Raw genomic sequence first — 23,709 nt, forward strand, 5'->3', positions numbered from 1 at the left:
CTGGCGGAGGGGTGGGAACGCTGTAACAATATTTGCACAACGTAGGATACAGCTTTCCTTTTACCTCTTGATTAGTAATAATTTGGGTACGCTATTGTCATGTTCATCTCAGACTACTTCCACATTCCAGATTAATGCATTAAACTCATTCTGCCCAGGCAGAACATAAGGAAAGCTAGTGGAACAGACATGAATTACAGTAATTTATTAATTACTCTCTCAGGATTGCCTCATTAATCTAACTGCGTTTGGAGTCTCCCTTTCTCAGGTGCTACTGGCAGTTGGAGGGTAACAAAGTTTCCCTCTCCAACATGGAAGACAATTAACATTATACAATACAGTGGTACCTCGGGTTACATACACTTCAGGTTACAGACTCCGCTAACCCAGAAATAGTGTTTCAGGTTAAGAACTTTGCTTCAGGATGAGAACAGAAATCGCACAGTGGCAGCAGGAGGCCCCATTAGCTAAAGTGGTGCTTCAGGTTAAGAACAGTTTCAGGATAAGTACGGACCTCCGGAATGAATTAAGTACTTAACCCGAGGTACCACTGTACGGAAAAGTATGAGGGGAAGGGGGTTACAGCACAACCCTATGCATGATTAATCAAAAGTTCAGTGGGACTTCTTTTATTTTTACATTTGTATCCTACCTTTCCTCCAAACAGGCACTTCTCTCCATTTTATCTTCACAACAACCCTATGAGGTAGGTTAGGCTGAGAGACAGTTCCTTCCAAGGCAGTGTGTATAAGATTGCAGCTGTAATTCCTTTTGTTTTGTTTTGAAATGCAAAACTCAACTTAATACATTTGAATGTGTATTTAATTAAATATGTAAACTCACAACCTTGGCCCACATCTAAATTTGACTTCCCTCAAATTTGCATGCAAATTAAACATGAATCTTCCACTCGCTGCATTTCCCTTTGTTTCCGTTTGGAATTATTATTGAATATGAATGGGAATAATTCATATTAAATGAGTTTGGGTGCTCACTGTGATTGGATGTTCATTACATTTACGGCTGTTTCGCTTTTTTGGCCAGGTATGGCATATTGTAAATCCAAAATAACTGTTGGATTGCAGTCAAGCTTTTGAACTCGTACCTGATTTGGGCCTCTTCATTAAAACTTCAGAACAAACATGAGGGAAAACACATTTTTTAATGTAGGTTAGGTTGTGAACATTTCTAAAATAAGGTATTGTTCTTCTGATGTCTCAATCTAGAAATTACACCTGTGTTCTTTGAAACCCTTACTTGTGAAAGCAGGAAGTCTGTGTGGCCGGTGACGGCTAGTCAGGCCCAGCACCAACACCCAGTACCTTTGGGCAGTTGCTGGCGTTGCACTCATGCCTCATGTAGGGTGGCTGGGCCTTCAAGCTGTCATTAAAAATATCCCAAAATGCAAAGTATTTTGGGAGTTATTGTGGGAAATTCACACATGCTCAGAGCGCCCTCTTTGTATTGTTTCACATATGGGCCCAAGAGCTAAAAACAAAACATAAAAGTTGTTGCCCCAGAATTTAGTTTAGCGCTGGCAAAAGAAATATGTGAGGGGACTTGGAGGGGGCAGGTTGGAGGAGGAGGGTTCACTTCAGGGCGGTGGGAGAGGAAACTTTTGGGCTCCACAGACCTGATCCTTACCAGGATTGGCTTTGCAAGTAAAACCACCTAACTACCAATCGTCTAACATCACAATGAGGCAGCGGTCAGCAAGGCGCTGCTGCTAAAATGGAGAAAACAAACATCATTTTACCAGGGGCTTCAGTAAAGGGGTTTGCATTGAATTCTGTCAAGATGAGCAGGATTTAACGCCCCCTCCCATCAACAGCTGGTGAGCTGGAGGGTCAAATCCTGCCACAATGGCTGAATGCACAGCCAAAACAGAATTGAAGCCTGCCCATCAGCTGGCATCACCCACCTATTGGAGTGGTGTCAGGTGGTTGATAGGCATGTGTGGTTTAGGGGGGAGGGAATGGCTTGATGGGCCAAGGTTGGCTGATGGGTCAGAGGTGCCCCATCCTTGCTTCAAGGAATGGAAAATTTAAATGGTAGCTCCCCAACTGACCCAAACTTCTCCAGGGCTGATCAAAACTTTGGGAGATAATTAACACTGTGTCCAGGGCAGGTCAGTGGTAAGCTTTGTCAGGCCCAAGATCTACAACAGCTGCTCAAGGATAATAGAATCATATACAGTCATACCTTGGATCCTGAACGTCTTGGTACTCAGACATTTTGGCTCCCGAGCACCACAAACCCGGAAGTGAGTGTTCCAGTTTGCGAACGTTCTTTGGAACCCGAACGTCTGATGGGGCTTCCGTGGCTTCTGATTGGCTGCAGGAGCTTCCTGCAGCCAATCAGAAGCTGTGCTTTGGTTTCCAAACATTTTGGAAGTCAAACAGACTTCCGGAACGGATTTCGTTCGACTTCCAAGGTACAACTGTAATTGTAGAGACGGAAGGAACCCTGAGGGTCATCTAATCCAATCCCCTGCAATGTAGGAATCTTTTGCCCACCATGGGGGCTGGAACCCACAACGCTGAGATTAAGAGTCTCGTGTTCTGACTGAGCTATCCCAGTTTTTGACACCAGGAGGCCTGCAGGCAGAAACAAAGCCAGCAGCCTCCTTTGGAGCCTTGAATAAATTATTGCTTTTTCACGACAAGATAGGGATCATCTCATGTTCTGTGTCTTGTCACAAATTTGGGAATCGTTGCTGTTACTGAAGGAAATCAGATCAAAACCTCTAGGTACGTGTGTTAGAATTATTTCCTGCTCTTGTGCCCTCAACAGCCATCCCTGTATATCCAATCCAGGAACAGTAAGAAACATTCAGACTTTCAGTTCCCTGCTTCCAGCCCCAACCCAACATTGCTGATCAGTGCAGTGAAGAACAGAGAAGCATTTTTACCGATATGAAAATAATTTAATGAAGGTTTTATGTTCCAAAATCCATCGTGCGGCTCTGGGACACAATAGGCAAGGGGGCTGGTTTTGATCTCCCCTCTTCTTTTTTGGTGTGTCTTTGCACCCCCGTGTAGCCAAGTGAAAAGTCTTTCAAGTGCCCCATGGCCTCTGTTTGCACCAAAATGTCCCCAAAGTGACACCGGTAATGGGATCTGCACACGAATACCACCATTCCCTGCCCCCCCCGCCCCAATTCAGCATCCACAGATGAGCCTGTGGAACTGAAGGCTTTCCTCACTCCAACCTCTTTGAGGATGCAGCCAGGATCTCACCATTCCCAGGCCTTGGCGTCTCACAAAACGTGAACCTGAGAGATGCCTGAACTTCCATGTGTTATAGAGAACGCATCTCTCCTGTCACACAGTCCTAAATTCCATGCAGGTATGAATCCTGCCACGATGGGAGACTTCCACCAAAACTCTTTGTCCCACAGGCAAGGTTTACAAAACCCCAGGGGAAATCCCAGCTTCAAAGAAGGCACAAATGTCTCCCTCAAAGGGATGTGGCAATAGGATTCTCACCACCTCGGTACTCTCCTGGCCCAGAGAAGGTTGTTTAGGCAATGTTGCTACACAAGTTCCTGCTGTCAAAACAACTTTCAGTTTCTCCAGAACGTTCATATCTGTGCCAAACGGTGCATTGGCTTCCATTAAATTCTGGCTCCCCTGCCTCCCCTGCATATGCTTATAAGGTTGGTCTCTTGGTTCCTAGCAAACTGAGGAAGTTCTGCTCCAGGGATCTGGCAGTAGAAAGGGAGCTGGTCATGACAGGGGTGAAGGTGGAAGTTATAAGGTTCGCATGGCCTCAGATGGTGGAGATGAGAGATTTGAGAGAGGACTGGTTGGTGGACGAAAGGTTCTCGTAACTGTGGCACAGGCATGAGCAGTCTGAGGAGGCCTCGTCGTCCCCGGCAACCCCGCCCCCGTTGCGCAAGGGGCGGTGGTGCGGGGCGCCACGCGTGGTGCAGATCACGACCCGGGTGTGGCGGTAGGCCACGGCCCACGCCTCGCCCCCAAGGCACTGGCAGCGGCTTCGAGGGCCTTTGGAGGAGAAAGGGCCCAGAGAGCTGCCAGTCTTCTTCTGCACAAAAAGGCAGGTCCTGGAGATAAGAAAACAAACAAACAGTGCAATCAGGTGAGTCAAAGATTGACGCCACCACTAGCAATGGCCCAGCATCCTGAGCATGTCTCTAATGTCCAACATGTACAAGACTCTCTAGATTAAAGGTAGCCAGTGTGGGAATCTCTATAAGTTTTTGGACTACAGTTCCCAGCATCCTCTGCCAACATGACCAAAGTGACTCACTTCCTCTTAACTCCTTGTCATTCCCCCAAAAGGGGGAAGAATCTAGGACTCTTTTCTCCCTACAATACCCCCCCCACACACACACACCAAAAGATGGGAATGAAATGCAAGACCTCTGACTCACTCCCGTCATCCAGTTGAAACCCCAGCCTACCTCTTGCGTAGATGGTACGAGATGATGAGGATGGCTAGGATGAAGGTCCCTGTAGCTGTGTACATCACCCAAGCTGTGTTAACAAAAGAACAGAAGACACTATTTATGTACAACCTTCCACAGAGAGCTAGAAAGCTACAGGGCAGGATTGATTAATCACCATGCTGAGTCCCCTACAGAATTAAGTCTCTTTCTAGCTCTCACAATGGAAAGGAAATTACTTTCAGACATTGCAAATATGATAAGTGGATGCTATACTGGTCAGCTTACGTTTCTGTGTAAAAAGCTGACCAATACCTGCTTGGTAGAGACATCCTGTGCATTTCATATAAATTTATAATGCCTGCTGCGTCACGCAGATCCAAAAAGCCAAAAGGTCAGCCATTTCCAATCTGTTTATTGAGCCAAAGTAGGAAGCCGGTTGGGATCTGTGATCAGACCTACCATCTATTTTTTAAAAGCAGTTCTTTTCAAAGACAGCAGCTTTGATCACAGAGCTCCAACGTCTTGTTTATGTTTGTCAAGAGTGGTGATTTAAAACAGGGACAGGGAATCGGCGGCCTTCCAAATGTCATTGCACAACAAGTCCCGTTATCCCTGACCACTGGCCATGCTGGCTGGGGCTGATGGGATCCAGCACCACTTGGAGGGCTTTGGGCTCCCCTTCCCCAATTTAAAGCACCTTCTAGTCCCTCTGACATTGCACAGCCTCCTCACCACCAGGCCTTTGGCTGATTGACATCTGATGCCCTTTTAAAATGTGTTTTTGTAAGCGGGGATTATTACGTTGTATTTGTTTTTATGATGTATTCTGTGTGTGTTTTTTATTGTGATTTTATGTTGTGAACCGTCCTAAGATCTGCGGGTATAGGATGGTATACACATTTAATAAATAAATAAAAATACAAAATTGCCACCAGGTTGTGCTAAATGTTCTATATAACCCTCAGCACAAAATAAAGATTGGGAGGTGGGCGTTATACAGCAAAATACACCTAGACGACAGTCTTGTGAGCCACTTTAGGGCACAAAAGGGGCACACAGATTAAAATAATGATAGTAATAGTAACAATAGCAATAATAAGACTACAGTATTTGGAGAAGAGAGAAGACCCACAAGAAAGCAGAAGTTGGCTCCAGATTTAAAGGGCCCATCCACATTTTTGTTTGTCCCATGATTTCAGGTCATGGGTCCAAGAGGAGGTTTTTTTTGGGGGGGGGGATTGGTCCTGCTGCTTTCCCTGGGAAAACCAGCTGTTTACTGCAGAAATGGAACAAACTCAAAAAAAATCCTCTTGGACAAGGAACTGTTTATTTTCGGAGGGAAATTTAAAACATGGTGCAAATCCGTGTAAAGGTGTTCTCTGTATACATCTCTGTGTGTGTGTGTGTGTGTGTGTGTATGTGTGTGTACACACAGCGAGAGCTTTGCATGCATGTTGGCAAACAATAAATGTAGTAGTCATGTTAGCAATGTAAGGCCTCATCCCATGGGCTGAATGCATTCCACAGTTCCTCAATTGCACCATGCAAGCACTCAGCAATCTGAGAGACTTGGGGGTTTTTTTGTTTCATGCTCCTAGTCCCTGTAGATATACAGATGTGAAAGTGCATGGGCAATGCTGCAGAAACCAGGTGGGGTGACAGCCAAGCAGGGCTTTTAGCAAAAGCAAAATAGAGATGAGGCTGCCCTGCCCAGCTCTCTTCCCTTCCCCATGGCTAGTAAGGGTTGTGCAAAATCAGCAGATGTGAAATAATTGTGCTTAATAATACATAGGTCACAGAATCCAGTTTGTACTGCATGCTGAGTTCTGATTTTTCTTTCATTCATTCTATTTAAGTGCAAGGTGTGCAAAGCTTTGCCCAGAATAAGAGAAAGTTCAGGATCTCTAATGTCATTTAACTCACAGCTGACTACAAAGTGCATTATGTTATAAAGGTACAGACTATGACCCCTGGTGGCTGGATTGCACCACAACAAATTTTACACAACGTGGGAACCGAAGGTCAACTAGCTGCACTTTGGAGATGGGCAAATCAGTTTACTTCAAATCTGTTCCCTTTTTGCTTGTGGTCACCCCTAAGTTCATTCTGTGCCATTTCCACATTAATCTACTTTTTTAAAAAAAAATTGCAGATTAATTTCTATCAAAACATGCATTTCCAAACCTATTTTTTTTATAAAAACATGCATTTCAAAGTATTTTGATACGTTTTTTGAGCCAAGAATAGCATTGGAACATTCAGAGAGCTTGGACATTTGTGGGTGACAAAATTCCAATTCACACATTAGTACAGGAAGAGCAAATCAGTTCATATTGGAATTTGCAAAGATCCAATTCTTCCAGCATCCCTATTAAATTATGTGTGAATGTGTATTATTAGAGAATCTTAGTGGTTTATGGTTTGGCGTTTGTTTTTTTAGAAGCTGCTTTAAGAGAAGGAAATGTAGACTGTGGAATGGAGAGAGTGCTTTACCCTTTTCCTCCCCGTTTTCCAGCTCCAAAAGGCACCTGCAGTGAGATTTGCCTGCCCTGCCCCCTGCTCTGATACCCCTTACATGCTTATCCTTGAAAAAGTGCAACTGTAATCCTGTGTGTGGAATTGGGGAGCTGTTATGGGAAGGGGCTTAGAATTGTGAAATGGTGGGTAGAGAAAGGATTGAGCACACATAGGTTGCCTTTCTCTGATCTGTACTCTCCTTTGCAAAAGTTAACTTCTCACTTTCTAAAAAAAAGGGGGGGTCATCTGGCAGGCACATGTGTGCAATGAGTTGTTAGGCCCACACTTCCCGCAGGGAATGTCCTCATCAGAGACTGTTTTGACTTGAGCCAGCCAATCGGGTTATAGCACAAGCTGCAGCATCGAGGGCCAAGCCCTGCTGCAAGTCTAGTTCTTTACCTCCTACCCCAATGGCAGAGTCATTGGCGCTGTAGGTCCAGGTGGAGTTCAACCAATCAGAGGAGGTTGGGATGAGACGGGATCCGTCACCCGGTAGGGTTCGTAAATCAGACCGGGCTCCGTTGATAGGGGGACCTTTCACTCCTGCAGGGAAATCAAAAGAGTTTATTTGACTTCATAGTGGATTTTTAGCCAACCCTGTTTCCAACGTCTGGAATCCAAGCCTTATGAGGAACGGTTGAGAGAGCTGGGTATGTTTAGCCTGCGAAAGAGGAGACTGAGAAAAGATATGATAGCCATCTTCAAATATCTTAAGAGTTGTCACATGGAAGATCTCAAATCAATGGCTCCAAATTGCAAGAAAGGAGATTCCGACTAAACCTTTCTGACAGTAAGAGCTGTTCCACAGTGGAGCGGTCTCCCCTTGGGAGGTGATGGACTCTCCTTCGTTGGAGGTTTTTTAGCAGAGGTTGGATGGTCATCTATCATGGATGCCTTACATGAGTTTCCTGCAATGCGGGGAGTTGGACTAGATGACCCTTTGCTTACTGTGTCACAATTGTGAAGCAAGAGCCCCAGGGCACTTCAAGATTGTCACAAGTGATTCCGATTTGGAGCTCTTGCAAAACAAACCTGCTTCCCAGAAAGATAGGTGAACCAGAAATGAACTGCAAAGTGTGGAGTGGTGATGTAAATTATGAAATTTATAGCTGTGAGGGTGTGCAATTGCTCTTAAATGGTTTTTAAAATTCTAAGTGTTTTAAAGTTCTCAGCTTTTGACGTTCTCGGCTTTTAAAAAGCTTTCTTAGGTGGTTTTTAATTGTGTTTAAATAGGTTTTCATTTGCATTTTAAATCCTGCTGTTCTAACACGTTGACCTTTTCTGCCCTGAGCAACTCTGGCAGCATCCAAATTTAACAAACAAAGGCCACCAGCAGGTATTTTGCCTGACGATCAATAAGACGGTACCTTTCCTGTTTCCTGGCCAACGGACACAGAGGCCCAGGGATGACCAAGAAAGCCATTGTATTAATAGTTTATACAATTAAACAGCAATGCATCAGGCCACTTGTATTTAGGCTCTTCCTGTTCTGTATTCATTCTGCCTCCCTCCGCCCCAATCCCCCAACCAGGTGCCCTACCCACCTTTAGTTCACAATCATTTTTGGCTACAGGCCTGCGGCTGCACAGGAGGTTCAAAGGGACACACCAGGAGAAACTTGCCAGTAGTTAACCCATTGGGTGACTATTTCAAAAGTGCTGTCACCAGCGGGAGGGTGAGCGAGTGCGAGGAACCCACATGCAGGGCTTCCCAAGCGCTGTCAAAAGAAATCCTCCCCATTCTCAGGGCCCCAGTTCAAAGGGCCGGTCACCCTCCTCCCTTTCCAGGTGTGGAAGCAAGAGCTTCTAATTAGAGACTCTGACACACCGAGCCCCAGGGAAGAGTTGGCAGGCGCTGGAGTGAGTCCGGGAGTTCAAAGACAGCCTCGCTCCGCCTCAGCCGCACACCACACCACCTCAAAGTCTTCTGGTGTGGGAGCAGGAGTTCTTACTTTTGGTCCTTGCTGTGGCCCTCCAGACCCACTTGGGAAGAGGCTTCTTTCCCCTGATCTACCTCCTCTGCAGGTGATCGCTGCAGCGTTACTTAACCCAGGTGGAACAGGTTTATCCCGCCCATTCTACCCCCGGGGCAGATGCATTGCAGAGTCAGGCCTTGGCACATACCTCTGTACAAGATGGCAAAGCCCTGGGCTTGCAGGAGCTGATCCGAATGGAAGGAGAGGAGCAGGTGGTCGGTGGGGAACAGCAGGGGAGCCCCCGGCCTCCGGCGTCCGTCAAACTGAGCCAGCAAGAGATTGCTGTGTCCATCCCACAGCTCCAGGCGGTCGTTGGGGTCATGCACGTCAAAGATCCGGAAGGTGACCTCCACGGACTCACAGCCCAGGGGGTGCAGGGACCAGCTGCAGTTGCTGTCGGCTTCGTAGTCATCCGGGAACTGCGGAGAGTAAATCACTCCAGAGAGATCGCTGAAGTTTCCCTGGCAGGCACCCATGGATACTGTGGGGTGGAGAGACAAGCAGGGTGGGGGGAGGGAGGGAAGGATCAGAATAAAAATGTAATCAATAGAGGGATGCAACTTTTAGGGTCCCCATTTTTTTGTTTTAATTTTCTTTCTTTTTCCCCCTTTTTTATTAAGTACAAATTAGGAAACATACATAGTTACAACAAAAGAAAATACAAAAGAAAATACATATAACCAAGGGGAAAAAATTAGAGAATATTTTGTATCTTTTCATATTTACAGTTATTTATACCTCTGTAAAATGCTATTCACAATAAAGGAGTGAAATGAAAGATAAGATATCAGAAAAAAGATTTTTGTTTTAATTTTCAATGACAAAAAAACCCTGCCCCTTTGCGCAAAATGGCTTTCCACATTGTGAGCGTTTGTGCAAAACAGCTTTCCATGCGGTTACACCAACAGAGCCCAGCTTCTGATAATAAATTTCCCATCCAGACAAGGAGCCAATCATCTTCTGCATGAGTAAGACTGCTTACAGAATTAGAACGGGGTTTTATGGAGGTGTGTAAGATTATGCATGGGGTGGAGAAAATGAACAGTGAAGCTTCTTGCCGCATCTCGTAATACTAGAGCCTGGGGCCATCCAAGGAAGCTGAATGGCAGAAGATTCAAGACAGACAAAAGGAAGTAGTTCATTTGGTTAAGCTGCGGAACTCGCTACTGCCAAAAGTAGCAATGACCGCCATATTGAACAGCTTAATAGGGAGATTAGAAAATTGATGGCCGATAAGACTATCAGTGGCTGCTACCTATCATAGCTGTGTATTACATTCAATCTCGGAACAGTATGCCTCTGAATTCCAGTTGTTCAGGAGTGGAGAGAGTGCTGTTGTGCTCACTGGCCTCTGGTGCGTCACTCTGGGAAACTGGAAGTAGGGCTAGGCAGACCTTTGGTCTGATGCAGACGAGCTCTTCTTACGTTTTTTAGCAGGATCAAGCTTCAGACATGCTGGACTTTGCCAGGGGGCTGCCTGTCTGCCCACACAGCCCAAAAGCAAGTACACGATCCCAAGCCAAGTGGACATCAAGATCCAGAACTAGAATCAGAGAGACTAGAGGAAGGTGCACATGACCACAGACAGGCAGGGGTCAAGAAGACCCGTCAGCCTCAGAGGATCTGATTGAAGCAAGGGCTCAGTCGGAACCAGGCAGGTCAAGATCCAAGGCAGCCGTAAGAGACTGGTGGGCAGCGCTTAGGCAACCTCCTCACGCTGGAGATGAATTGCTCAGACTGAGCAGCAAGCTCTGAAGTAAGGCTTTATATGGCCTGGTTGGTTGTGATTGGCCCTAGACAGTCATGTGATTAGGGCAAGATTGCATGCTGGTACCTCAGCCTGGATGGCGCCCTTGATGCCCAGAATTCACCTGCACTTCATCAGCCCAGTGGTCCATCTAACTAAGCATTGTCTTCCCTGCCTGGGGAAGCTCTCCAGTGTTTCTGACACAGGACATTCCCAGCACTATGTGGCATTGCCAAGGCTTGAATCAAGAATCGTTTGTGTTCAAAGTAGATGCTCTTCCACTGGTTTCTGCCCCTTCCCTGGCATACCAGGTTCGTAGTAGGAACAGAGGGCTGGTGGTACACGCTCTCTGGATCCTGACCTGTGGAAGCCACAGCAGGAGACACTTGATGCAAACCTTATAATTGGGGTGATAATACATCATATAGTAATTAATGGACTGCGTGCCAGAGCACACTGAGTTGTGCAAGGCAGGCCACTGTGAGAAAGCAGTTAGGTTCATTTGTGGACCCAAAACACCCACTCCACATCCAGGGGATCTTGCCTGCTGCATCTCTGTAATTTACTGATCTGGCCTTGCCTCCTTCCAATCAGCCACCACTAGGAGGCGCTAATGTTGCTGCACATTGATGCTGCGTGAGATTGGATGGTTCAGCCACGCCCGATGCAGCAGACTGACCCACCCGCAGAGGAGGCTGCCTGTTGCTGCTCTGCGTAATTTGCTGCTCTGATCTTACCTCCTTCCAACCAGCTTTGGCTGTGGCCTGGCAATCATTTGCCTCTAATGTAGAGATACTGTGCAATGACCTGCCACTGAAGAAAATGGCCATGCCCAGAACAGTGAATCACTCAGAGACACAGGAGGTACGACTCCTTAATTGTTAAGTTTTAATTGGAGGTACTCTAAAGGGGGGGGGGAGGACCTTTCCGGGTATAATAATGAAGTATACTTTTTAATTAAAAAGAAAAAGCGTACCTCCATTGTTTGCAATCATGGCAATAGACACAAACTCACCCTTAAAAAACAACAACAACCGATAAGAGAGATAAACAGTGTAGTGGCAAAACTATAATCCTCACTCATTCACAAAACATATTGAGTGGCCTGGGTCACCTTAGACTATTCCTGATCTCTCAGCTTTGCAAGGTTGTTGTGAAGATAAAGGAATAGATTTTTAAAACGTAATAAATAAACACAAAAACAAACTATTATCATTTTTTTTAGATGGCAAATGGGATGACCCAAGTGTACCAAACAATTACAGTATACTATAACATTCTACAATAACAGTACAGGCGTCTCCACACTCATACGTGATCAGCACACACGCTCCTGCTAACATGTGTGCTATTTTCGGCACTGAAAAGGGGCAGAATGGGGGTAAGGGCAGAGTGGGGCAGGCTAATCACCACTCACATGCGTCCCAGTGACATGTACAGCAGTCAGGAATGGAACCCCATGCGTAAGTGAGAATCCCCCCATATTCGATATACCTTAAGGACCGCTTGATCCTTTATACCTGTGCCTGATCCCTGAGGTCTACAGGGGAATCACCACGGTTCCCCACAGCTCAGATTCATGGCTTGTGTCTGCAAGGAGCCATGCATTCAGGGCTGTGGGCATCATTTTGTGGAACTCACTTCCAAATGAGATCAGACATGCCCCCTCCCTGTTGAACGTCTGGCGCCTACTGAAGGATTTCTATTTCAGCAGTCATTAAAAGTCATTTTTGATCTTAGAGTTAGCTTTTTATCTCTGTTGTATTTGCTCAGCTTGCTGTACACCACTTAGAGATAATTGTAATTAAGTGGTAGATAAACTAATAATAATAATAATAATAATAATAATAATAATAATAATAATAAATGATTTACATGCTGTAATAATATCATTCAGGCATCGTACAGTAGAGGGCTGTTGTAAAAAATACTGGGACAATGTGGGTGGCACCCAAAAAGCATTATATTTGTTGTCAAAAAACATTTAAAAACAAAACAAAAAACAAAACTCAACTGTTAAGCGTATACACTGCACTTTGACATCCCTGAGAGTCAAAACTGGGGAAAGAAAACAACTCAACTGTGTCTGGAAAACAGGAAAATGAAAAATTTCTCAAAAAACAACATTGGTTAGAAATAAATAAATAAATGCAATCCAGATGTCGAGAGAACGTGAGACTGGAAGGATGGGAGCAAAACAAGATCTGCTTTGGAGAAGGCCCGGGAAAGATTCCCTTTTCTAAACTGAAATACTCAAAAAGTCCTTCCATGAAGTGTCCTGTCTATTTCCAATCAGGATGCTCTCTTTCACAGTCATGAAATTTTAGCACCCTCTGTTGGGGCAAGATGCATGGGAAATCCTTGAAAAGCCCTTTAAAAAACCAGTGGCAACTTACCAGATGCCGAACTCCAGCACAATCGCTCCCTCCAAATCCCCTTGTTCAAACTCCACTTCCGCACAGGTCTTAACGGCCGGTGCAAGGGCTCCTGGGATTGCACTTGCAAAGGCTTGTGGGATTGCTAGGCACTGCTTTTCGCCCTTTCTGGGCTCTCTTAGGGCCATTTTAAAAGTCACTTTTGGGTTTGGCACACTGCACGTATGCACGGTCATGCATCAATTGGGCGCGCATCGATTGGTCATTGCCTGTAAGAGGACTGCAGCCTTAATTTTGGGCTGCCCTGCTTCCCATGGATTTCCCTGGGTGTCCTCTGAATTCTCCCTCAAGGGGAAACAGAGAAAAACACTTCTCTCTACCTCTGTGCATAAAAACCTTTGTCATCAGGCATGCACAGCAGATGCGCGTACATCTTTTTGATTAAAAAACCTTTGATCTGTGATAAGCCTCCTGCGTCCTCACACTTACCATTGTATATGCCAATCCGGCCATCTCCTCCACACAACTCGCTGGACTTGCCAAAGCAGACTTGGTCGCATTCCACGGCACTCACTGGCTGGCTACGTCGGACATCCCCTTCGTGGCCACAGAAACAGGCATAACCAGCCTCTACGCCAGCAAACTGCAGAGGAGAAAGAGAAAGGTGATTAAGAAAGCATATGTACATGGGAGGGGAAGCAGGCTGTAGATCTGATCCCATAACCTGCCGATGGTGTTTGTTCGTTGCATGGCTAACAGCACAATCCCATACATGTGCACTCAAAAGCAATCCCGACTGGGTTCAGTGGGACGTACACCCAGAAAAATACAATCTGAGTTGCAACCTCAATGACACCAATAAACAGCCCCAGTACAGAGAAAGTGAAGCTGAGGTGAACTTTGTTTTTCTTTTTTATATAACTTTTCTGTTTTACAATTTAGAATACTCATTTAAACATCCTTAAAATATCAATGACTCCCTTTATTCTCTTTCCATGGTTCATTTTGTATATCATAAATCCCTGCATATTTTACATAAACAAAACCATTCAGTATTCCATTATTACATCCAACAAAACTTATTTACACTGTTGAATTTATCTTAATGCTGCCAACGTTTTCAGGTGTACACAATTTCCCCCATATATTCAATAAACATTTCCCAATCTTCTCTAAACGTATGTTCTTCTTGTTCTCTTATTCTATATGTTAGGTCCGCAAGGTGCACATATTCCATCAGCTTAAGGTGGCCTTTTTTCCCTAGCTGAGGTGGCTTTAAGGAAGGTAAAAGTGGTTTCAGAGAAACGTCGTATCTTCTGGCACACGCAGAGATTTATTTTGTCCCAAATAGGTGCTGCAGGTTTGTGGAATAACACAAAGACTACCAAACCTGCTTGCCAGAGGCCAAACCAAGTGTACACACCATGCAATGGGTGGCTTTGAAAAAGGATTGGACAAATCCATGGAGAGCAAGACTATCAGTGGCTACTTGCCATGATGATCTGTCTCCACAATCAGAGGCAGGAATGCTTCTGAATACCAGTTGCTAGAAATCACAAGATCCTAGAGGGATCTGGTGGCCACTATGAGAAGAGGATGCTGGACTACATGGCTGATTGGCCTGATCCAGCAGGCTCTTCTTATGTTCTTATAAGTGGCAGGGGTGTCTCTGTAAATCTCCCTTCTAGAAAAACACAGTGTCATCTGATAATCAAAGGGAATGAAGCAACAGATTGGGGCTGATATTTCTTTTTAAGCTTTGGGGCGAATTTTAAAGCAGCAACTTCATCAACATTTTGTTAAAAAGACCGGCTAACGCTCTAGGGCTGGAGTTGCAGAGCAGGAAAGCACGTTCAACCTCGTGTAGAGCTTAAAAATGCATCACAGCTGAAATTAAATTTTATAAAGAAAAGTCACACAATGACTTGAACATGTGGCAGCTTCACCACCATCCACATCATAGGCAATGGCCAGTTGATGCTTGCAGGCCTGTATCTGAATTTTTGAGACTGGGTAACTAAAAGAACAAATGCAATAGCGACAACAACACCTCAAGTGTTCAAGTACTGGCCAGTCATCCCAAGTGCCTTTGCACTCATTTTTTATTTCTATGGGTCTGTTATGAATAAGACTTAGTTGAACACAACCCTAATCCTTTTTCTGTAGGGTTGATGCTTATTTGGGGTTGTGCCCAGTATTTGCCCTACTCAGTGCTTTTTTTCTCAAATATTGTTTAGGAGTACTCTCATTTTGACTCAAGAAAATCACCATTTTATAGTTCAAATCGGGAAAAATAAATACAGTAAATGGACAAAAGTACAAAGATTCACAAAATGTTTAGGGGCATGCGTACCACTGTGTCCCCCCCCCAGAAAAAAAGCACTGGTTCTACTCAGGATATACCCACTGAAATGAATAGGCCTGATTAATTTAGGTTTGTTAGTTTTAAGGGGGCCAATGTGAATACAACTTACTTCAGTACACCCCATAATTTATATCCCAGGCTTTCTACCATGGAAGTCCAAGTTGGTGTACACCGGATTCACTCCTAGTCTCCAAGACACACATTGACTAGGCCGAGATCCACTTAACTCCAGCAGAGTTGCGACATCAGACCAGGCCATAAGCCTGAAGATGCTATTAGGCAGGCCAGGTGAGGTGAGATGCCCATGGTTGACAAAGAGCTTTACCTTATAGCCCCGCTTGCGGCAGAAGCTGAGGCAGACTTGCACTGTAAGCTTGGTGGAGGTGCCGCTGCTCCCACTCAGGGCCGGTGGGGTCCCAGAATCTAAGAAGCAGCCAACGTAACCTGGCACTGGAGAGGAGGACAAAGTGATTGTGTTTTTGTTGTCTGGAAGGGCAAGAGAGTGAAAACCCCAACACCCCACCCCCCGGAACACTTGTATAAAAAGTTACAGAATTTCACCATGAAGTTACAGGGCATGCACTGATTGGAAACAAAGCTGTCTGTCTGCCTTAAGGCTTTTGCAAGTGTTGCGACCGACCAGTTCCCTTAGGCCTCCTGCCCCTCGGCTGTCACCTGGAGAGTCAAGCCAGGCTCGTGCAAGGTGGGGGGGCAGGAGGATACACTTGCCCCAAGCCTCAGAGGGCTAAGCTAACTGGGGTTTATAACTTTATCCTAACAAGACAAGCTCTGTACGGGCCTGGGTCAGCCATTCCATTAGACTCCTTCGTCTTGTCTCTCCACTCTCTTCATTTATCTGTGTGTTTTGGGAGACTGGGGGGTAGGGAGCTGGTTTCAGCAGGAGGGGGAGACCCCCTAGCTTCTTTACCAGCCTGTCTCATCTCTGCAATCTGAGACTTAGTTGTGTGCCTGTCTTTGCTCTGCTCTCTTCATACCTCTTCTGGTTCTGGGTGACCAGGGGGAGCGGAGCTTGCCACAGCAGGAGAGGGAGATCCCCAGCTTCTTCACCAGCCTGACTCATCTCTGCCTCTTGGCCCCTTTCTCTCCAGCCTCTGCTTCTGCCTCTAATTCTGGGCTGCCTTCTTCCAGAGTCTCTTCCTGCTCACTAAATCCTGTTGCCTCTTCAGCTTCCGACACCACCACCTCCCAGCCTGCTCCCTCTTCTCCCTCATTGCCATCCCACCACCAATCCCTTGGCTCTGAGCCTTCTTTTCCTAGGGGTTCCTTTGGGGGTTCCCCAACTGGTGCCTCCCACCACTCTTCTGCACTCAGCCAGTCCATCTCTCTCCATCTCTCTCTGTCTCTCTCTCTCTCTCTCTCTCTCTCTCTCTCTCTCACACACACACACACACACACACACACACACACAGTCTACCCAGGCCTCCTGTACTCACTGTGGCAGGTCGGGATGTCACAATACTTCCAGTAGATGCCTTCCTCGTTCTCCGAGATGTAGCACCAGGGCTGTACGTCCCCGTCCGGGTTGCGACAATAGTTGTGGCTACCCAGGCCCCATTCGCCGTTGGGGTACTTGGCGGTGTTGTAGGCATGCTCTCGCGTCTGGTTCCAGTAGAGGCAGGGCCGCCCCGTGCTCCCGGGAGAGGTCCTGTTCTGTGTCCCCCGGTAATCGGCCCCATTCACCATAAAACATTCAGACAGCTCTGCAGGCAAGGAGAGAAGAAGGGAGGGCTGGTCAGCGAGACGAATCTTCTCGTTGCACACTCTCGCTTTCTCTCTGGCATCCCAAAGAGGTGACAATATCAATATATATATATCTACATATTGCATTTCTTAAAATCCCACTCTTCTCCCGAGTCGCTCAGTTGCAAATGCATACACTTTATCCTTCCAACAACCCTGTGAAGTAGGGAATGCTGAGAAATGGTGGCTGGATCCAGATCATCTACTAGGATTTAGGGCTAAGAGGGGATGTAAACCTGGGTCTCCATCCACCCTATACCAGCTTAACCACAATAGTTCAGGCCCTGGAAATTTCAGAACTGGATTACTGCAATGCACTCTGTGTGGGGCTTCCCCTTGCACTTGGTGCAGATACTGCAGTTAGTGCAGAATGCTGCAACACGGTTACTGACAGGGGTGAGACCTTCTCAGCAGACAACACCTCTGTTCAGAGATGGGCACTGGTGGCTGGTTGGTTACTGTGCCAAATTCAAGGTGCTACTATTAGTACATAAAGACCTTCATGGCTTGGGACTAGTTTACTTGCAGGATCTCCTTGGCCCAGATGGGCCCATTCAATTGCTTCAGTCTGCAGAACTGGCATGGTAACAAGTGCGACATAATTCAGCAGTTGTAAAAAAGCCCTCTGCTTGACAGGTTTGAATCATGGCATGCCTTGATGAAAACTCACACTCTGACAATCCATGCATACTGAAGCAGAAGAAAGGCTCCTTGAAATCAGCGGGGATAATTTCCTAAGAATTCTGCTGTTAGCCATTGCCTTGCCCCAGATCCTTTAAACCTCACAGGTCCTGAGTTTTAGTGTTTCATTTCTAACAGCAAAAGAGAGAGGGAGAGATTTCTGGACCTCAGAGGATCCAAGTCCATGCTCTAAAGTTGGAAGGCGTGACTCGTAATTGGCAAAGGCCGGATTTGACAGATGAATTGTGAGGAAAAGGTGCTCTGTGCCCACTCAGAGATGTTTGTTTGTTTGTTACCTTCCCTTCACCCTAAGGTCCCAAGGCAGGTTCAATAATAAAAAACACTTAACTGCATACACCCCGTGCATTTAAAGCTTCCTGCTGAAATCCTGTAATTCGCACAAATGTTCCAATTTTTTATTTTTATTTTTTGGGTCCTTCAAGGCGTTAAATTAAATTTGTTCTTTAATCACCATTCCTGTGGAGGTTTTTTTGCTATTTTTTAATGGAAATGAGCTAATGGTTAGCGTAGCAATCACAGCCTGAAGATAACAACTTTAAAACAAAGTATGGCAGCAAGGAGGGGTCAGAGCCACAGGAGCTTGTACTTCCACGTACTTCCTGTTGATGCCACATACAGTGGTACCTCGAGTTACATATGCTTCAGGTTACACACTCCGCTAACCCAGAAATAGTGCTTCAGGTTAAGAACTTTGCTTCAGGATAAGAACAGAAATCGGCTTCAGCGGCGCGGCGGTGGCAGGAGGCCCCATTAGCTAAAGTGGTGCTTCAGGTTAAGAACAGTTTCAGCTTAAGAACGGACCTCCGGAACAAATTAAGTACTTAACCTGAGGTACCACTGTATAGTGGCACTTCTGCTGTTTCCTCCCCCTGCAAACTAACACGGTTTTGCACAGGAATTCACAGCTGAAACATGCAATCTTTAAAAGCGGACAGTTAAAATCTGGTTGCACTAACGCGGGTGCATTGGAGAAGCATCACAGGACAACTGAGAAAGAGGGATGATGTGTGGACGGTCAAGTATAAATCCACTTCCAACACATTACTAATACATCAACGGCATGTTGCAGCATACGCCCACAATAAAAAGAGTCTCAATATTGCAGCCTTTAAAGCCCTTTTGAGCCTCTTTTGCATACTATCTGTAAGTGAATGTTGAAATGCTATTTTAAATACACCTGTATTGGATTTTGGGATTGCTGGTGTATTTCCACACCTGTTTCAACCTCCTTCTTGGTTTCATGACACCTCTCAAAGGATGCGGTTGATCAGAAGTGTATTTCAGTCTCCCACCCACCACTTCCTCCCTGCCCTCCACACACTGGGGGAATGGATTTTCTTGTCTTTTAACCTGCCCTCCCTCATTGGGAAGTGTCTCTTGGTTGACTGATATAAAGAATCCGGCTTCTTCAGGCAATCTATCCTCCCTTTCCGCTGCTCCCATGCCCCTGCAGAACTGGTAAGGCTGGGAAGGAAACCTTGCCAGTTTCACCAGCTTTGAAAAAAGTCGTGCACTCTGGTGAACACAACCAGGAGCCGGGGTAGCATTGTGCAGAGCAAAGCTACTATTCCTGCCCCCTCTGAAGGAAAAGACCTGATCCACATTTAGAACACATTCAGTGCTTATTTAAAACATATTACTTTCCCCCCTGCCATCCTGGGAATTGTAGTTTCCTCACAGAGCTATGATTTTCAGCACCCTTAAAAAGCTTCAGTTCCCAGAATTCTTTTTGGGGGGGGGGCAGCTGTGTGCTTCAAATGTGCAAAAATCTATCATTTGCAAAAATCTGTCATTTGCCCGATAACAAATGTTGGAAATGTAAAGAAAATGAAGGTACATTCTTTCACCTTTGGTGGACGTGCCCTAGGATTAAGGCTTTCTGGGAAATGATATACAATGAGTTGAAAAAGGTATTTAAATATACCTTCTTGAAGAAACCAGAGGCCTTTCTCCTGGGCATGGTCGGCGAATTGGTGTCAAAGAAGGATAGAACGTTTTTTATGTATGCCACAACAGCAGCAAGAATACTCATCGCAAAGTATTGGAAGATGCAAGATTTACCCACTCTGGAAGAATGGCAGATGAAACTGATTGACTGTATGGGATTGGCAGAAATGACTGGCAGAATCCGTGACCAGGGAGAAGAGTCGGCAGAAGAAGATTGGAAAAAATTTAAGGACTACTTACAGAAATATTGTAAAATTAAGGAATGTTGAATGATGCTGGATTGAAATTGAGTGGTTTCTAGCTGTAATGGTATAAAGGAATATGGAAAAAATGATTGGATAGAAAACAAGGTGTTATTATAAGCTGTAATGCTTTAAGTTAAGGATTTGCTGAACAAATAATTTGAAATGGAATACAAGAAGGGGAGGCATGAGGAAGTCAGAGAAATATGTTATTGAAAATTATGTATTATGAACTATATGTTTTTTTAATTTTTTTGTTTGTTTTTGTTTGCATAAAAAATTGAAAACTTTAATAAATATCTTTTTAAAAAAACAAATGTGCATTAGATGTGCTCTAAATGTACATTGTCAATCTTGTCTGACGATTCAAGATTAATGGGGAGCAGCAGCTTCCTGAAAAACCCTACTGAGGCACAAGATGATAGTTTTCATACTATCGGAGACCAACAAATCTCAGTTGGTAGAGTGTAAGACTCTTAATCTCAGGATTGTGAGTTTGAGCCCCACTTTTGGCAAAAGATTCCTGCATTGCAGGGGTTGGACTATATGACCCTCATAGTCCCTTCCACCTCTATGATTCTGATATCTGGTGGCTGTGAATTCCACTGGGAAACACGGTTGTTAGCAGGGTGGAAAAACACAGTTTCTTGCACCTAATGTTTAGAGATGTTCTAATAACCTGAGCAACCCAGTGGTCAAATTACTGGTGGGAGGGAGAGAAGCAAGGGCTTCCAGCCCCCTTACCTTTTATGACACATACCATTTAGGTACTGTTTTTTAGAAATGTACAGGGCGACACAATACAAATAAAATTCAGGCAAGTCAGAGACTGAAGCTTGTGGATTTCATACACCCCCAACCGTACCTAGAGTTGCAGTTAGGTAATTTTAGACTCTGGACATGAGGTGGAGGGGCAACTAAGTGAGATGGCAATGAATATTCCGTATTCCTTTGCTTGTTTCAAAATATGGCAGGTGAGCCTTACTGCGTTTGGAGACCCCCCCTTCGTCATTCTCCTGGTGGTGCCCTGGGCCACCCTACCTCTCCTCCTACAATTCGAGGGCTGCTTGGGCCCAAGAGTGCAGGGCGACCAAGGGCCCAAGACGAGGGGCTCTCATCTTCCCTGGCAGTTCACCAGAGACCTCCAGTTGCCCCTCCTTTCCACCCCCACCCCACCCCCAAATCTCTGAAATGTGGAGCTGCAGGAACATCAGAGCAAGCGTGACAAGACAAGCTTGAAAGAAGAGGGACATGTCCCAAGGCTGCCTCCCGGGTGGGGGCCAAGAGGAGATTAGAGATGCTAAATGTGTAATCAGTTAAAGCATGCAGAGGCTTTGAAGATTCAAAGGGAATCGGTGTGGAGGGTGTCGTGTGAGCCTTGGCTGCAGGCAAAAGAAACACAGGAGACCCTTTTAGATCTTATATTGGGGGGGGGAAATGGAGGAAGATCAAAGAGTTCAAAGGCGCATTTAATCTGCCATGCCAAGACAGTCAAGTGCAGGCAAAGCACAAGGGGGGGGCAGGCCTCCCCCCTCCAATCCAGCTCTTTGACCTCTAGCAAGGTCAGCAGTGGGTCCCTCTGGACTTTTAGTCTGGGGGGGGAATGGGTTCCAGGCCTGCTCTCAAATCACCAGCAACTGCCTCAGGGAACGTGTTTCCATAGCCAGGCCAGCTCCAGAGCATGCAATGCATAGTAACAATGAGGGCCAGGGTGCTTCTGAGCATGGGCAAAGTTCTTCCCCTGCACTGGCATGACTAACTGCAACCTATCATCAGGGATAAACGTCTTGGTCTGTCCTGCGTCAATAAATGTTCCTGCAAAAAACAAACAGACCATGTAACACCTTGCAAGGAAAATCTAGCACCTCAAGGAGAAAAATTCTGGCACAGCCCAATATCTGCTCTGCTGTTGGTTTTTTTCTGCTGTGTGCAGGAACATCCCAAAGTTTGATTCTTCACCTGCAGCCTGATGGGGTACAGCCCCTTATTTGACCACCTCAGGTTTCTGCCACCTCCTTCCACTGCAGACATAGACTAGTCCAAAGAAAGCACAGATACTGGATCAGAAAGCAGAAAGGTGGGACCGTGTGAAAATTCAGGAGTGCTTTTCTTGCTGTGGGAATTGGGGTCTGTTGTTTGCGTGTGTTGGGAATGCAGAGAATCCAGAGAAGTTTAATCTGGAGGATAAGAGCATGACATGTCCAGGAATCAACAGGGGAGACTTGCCTACCTGCTTGCTCCTCCCCGTGAAGAGCAGAAGCAAATCTCAGCAGGCAATCCAGGTTGCAGAATGCATATTTTCTTGACGCAGAATCCTGATTACACCACACACACATGTACCATTTCAAAAAGGACAATAGGCACAGATGCGGCCAGCCTTCTTCCCAACAAAATAACGCCGAGTGCCAGGCTGCGTTCTGCCGGTGCCCCACGCAAGGAAGCCCGTAATCCGAACTGGCGAAGAGAACCGGCCGCTCTGGGCCCTGTCCCTCCCTGGGAACCCAGGAGTCCTGGCTCCTAGCCGGCCTTGTTCTATCCCAGACATATTAATGTCCTTCCACAGCTGGGAATAGGCCCAGGAGCCTGGCTTCGCCTTCCCTGCCACTGCCCCCCCCCGCCTCCGAGCCTGAAGCCTCTCGGTGGTGTAACCAGACGCCTTTCCAGCCCAGCAGACAGAAGCCCCGGGGGACAGGCCCCACCTGTTGCCGGGGATGGAAATAGCTGAGAACATAATAAACAGGTGGTTGATATAAAGCAAAAAAGGGTGGGCGGGGAGGGGGGCGTAGGGATTGCGGGGTGGGGGGAGATCTCTTGGTGGGGACGGACGGACGTAGAAGCCTACAGAGGCCTGGAGCCTGGATGTCTAACAGGTGGTGAGTGTTGGCAGCTGGGCCCTTCGATGCTACAGGCTGCTTGGGCCTAGCGGCGGGGGTGGGGTGGGGGGAGTGTGGAATTGGGGACCGGGGCGGCTTGGGGGGCATGAATGTGCGGTGGCCTTGGAGATCAGGAGGGGGGACATCAGAGGGACAAATGGCTCAGGGCTCTCTGTTCTCTTGAGCCCTGGGATTGCGGAAGAAACGCAATGGAACGCACACCGGGGGGTGGGGAGAGAAATAGCCCTATTCCGACAAACGTGGGATTAGCTATTTCGGTACCATTGTGGAGAACTTCCTCCTGTTGGGGAGCTGCTGCAGCTGTCCAAAGGCCAACAGCCTGTCGCAGCGAAGCAATAGGGAAGGGGGCAGAGGAGAATTCCCAGAGTACTTGCCATGCCTTTCTTTCAATAAATATATAAATAAGTAGATGCCGAGGGCGCATTCACACCTTTAGGAACTGGCGTGTGAGGATGAGAGGGAGCGCATGTGTGCACGCACATGCTCTCTCCTCCCCAATCCAGGGATCCTGGAGCTCCTTGGACATTTGCCCTTGCGTGAGAAACCAGTGAGGTTCTTCAGAAGGCAGCTTACCTTTCCCTTACCAATCTTCCTCCACAAGGTGCAAGGTGGGGGGGCCTTGGGGTTGTTTCAGACTACGCCGGCTGTGAGGGAGCCATCATGCACATGTATGTACTGCTCACACGTGAAAAGGGAGGTCAGGCTGTGTGCACGCCATGTTTATAAAGCGCACTGCTTCCGTCGGAGAACCCTGGGAACTGTAGTTTACCCCT

At 46.4% G+C, this 23,709-nt stretch overlaps 1 protein-coding gene across 2 annotated transcripts in view; it reads right to left on the bottom strand.

Annotated features, from left to right (window-relative positions):
- Window positions 1–2,904: 2,904 nt before the first annotated feature.
- The window catches only part of KREMEN2 (kringle containing transmembrane protein 2), a 29,677-nt gene continuing 8,872 nt past the window's right edge, over window positions 2,905–23,709 (bottom strand). The window contains exons 1-8 of one of the 2 annotated variants that reach the window (XM_053361502.1): window positions 22,273–22,434; window positions 16,845–17,111; window positions 15,716–15,840; window positions 13,515–13,668; window positions 9,052–9,384; window positions 7,328–7,471; window positions 4,427–4,499; window positions 2,905–4,066 (exon numbers count right to left, since the gene is read on the bottom strand). In XM_053361502.1, coding sequence (XP_053217477.1) covers window positions 3,772–4,066; window positions 4,427–4,499; window positions 7,328–7,471; window positions 9,052–9,384; window positions 13,515–13,668; window positions 15,716–15,840; window positions 16,845–17,111; window positions 22,273–22,378 — 1,497 coding nt within the window. In that variant the 5' untranslated portion in view covers window positions 22,379–22,434 and the 3' untranslated portion in view covers window positions 2,905–3,771. Of the gene's footprint in view, window positions 4,067–4,426; window positions 4,500–7,327; window positions 7,472–9,051; window positions 9,385–13,514; window positions 13,669–15,715; window positions 15,841–16,844; window positions 17,112–22,272; window positions 22,435–23,709 lie in introns of those variants that run through there. The other variant, XM_053361503.1, reaches the window with a different exon arrangement.

This window comes from Podarcis raffonei, chromosome 13, assembly GCF_027172205.1.
Source record: "Podarcis raffonei isolate rPodRaf1 chromosome 13, rPodRaf1.pri, whole genome shotgun sequence".
In the NCBI taxonomy this organism is placed as follows: domain Eukaryota; kingdom Metazoa; phylum Chordata; class Lepidosauria; order Squamata; family Lacertidae; genus Podarcis; species Podarcis raffonei.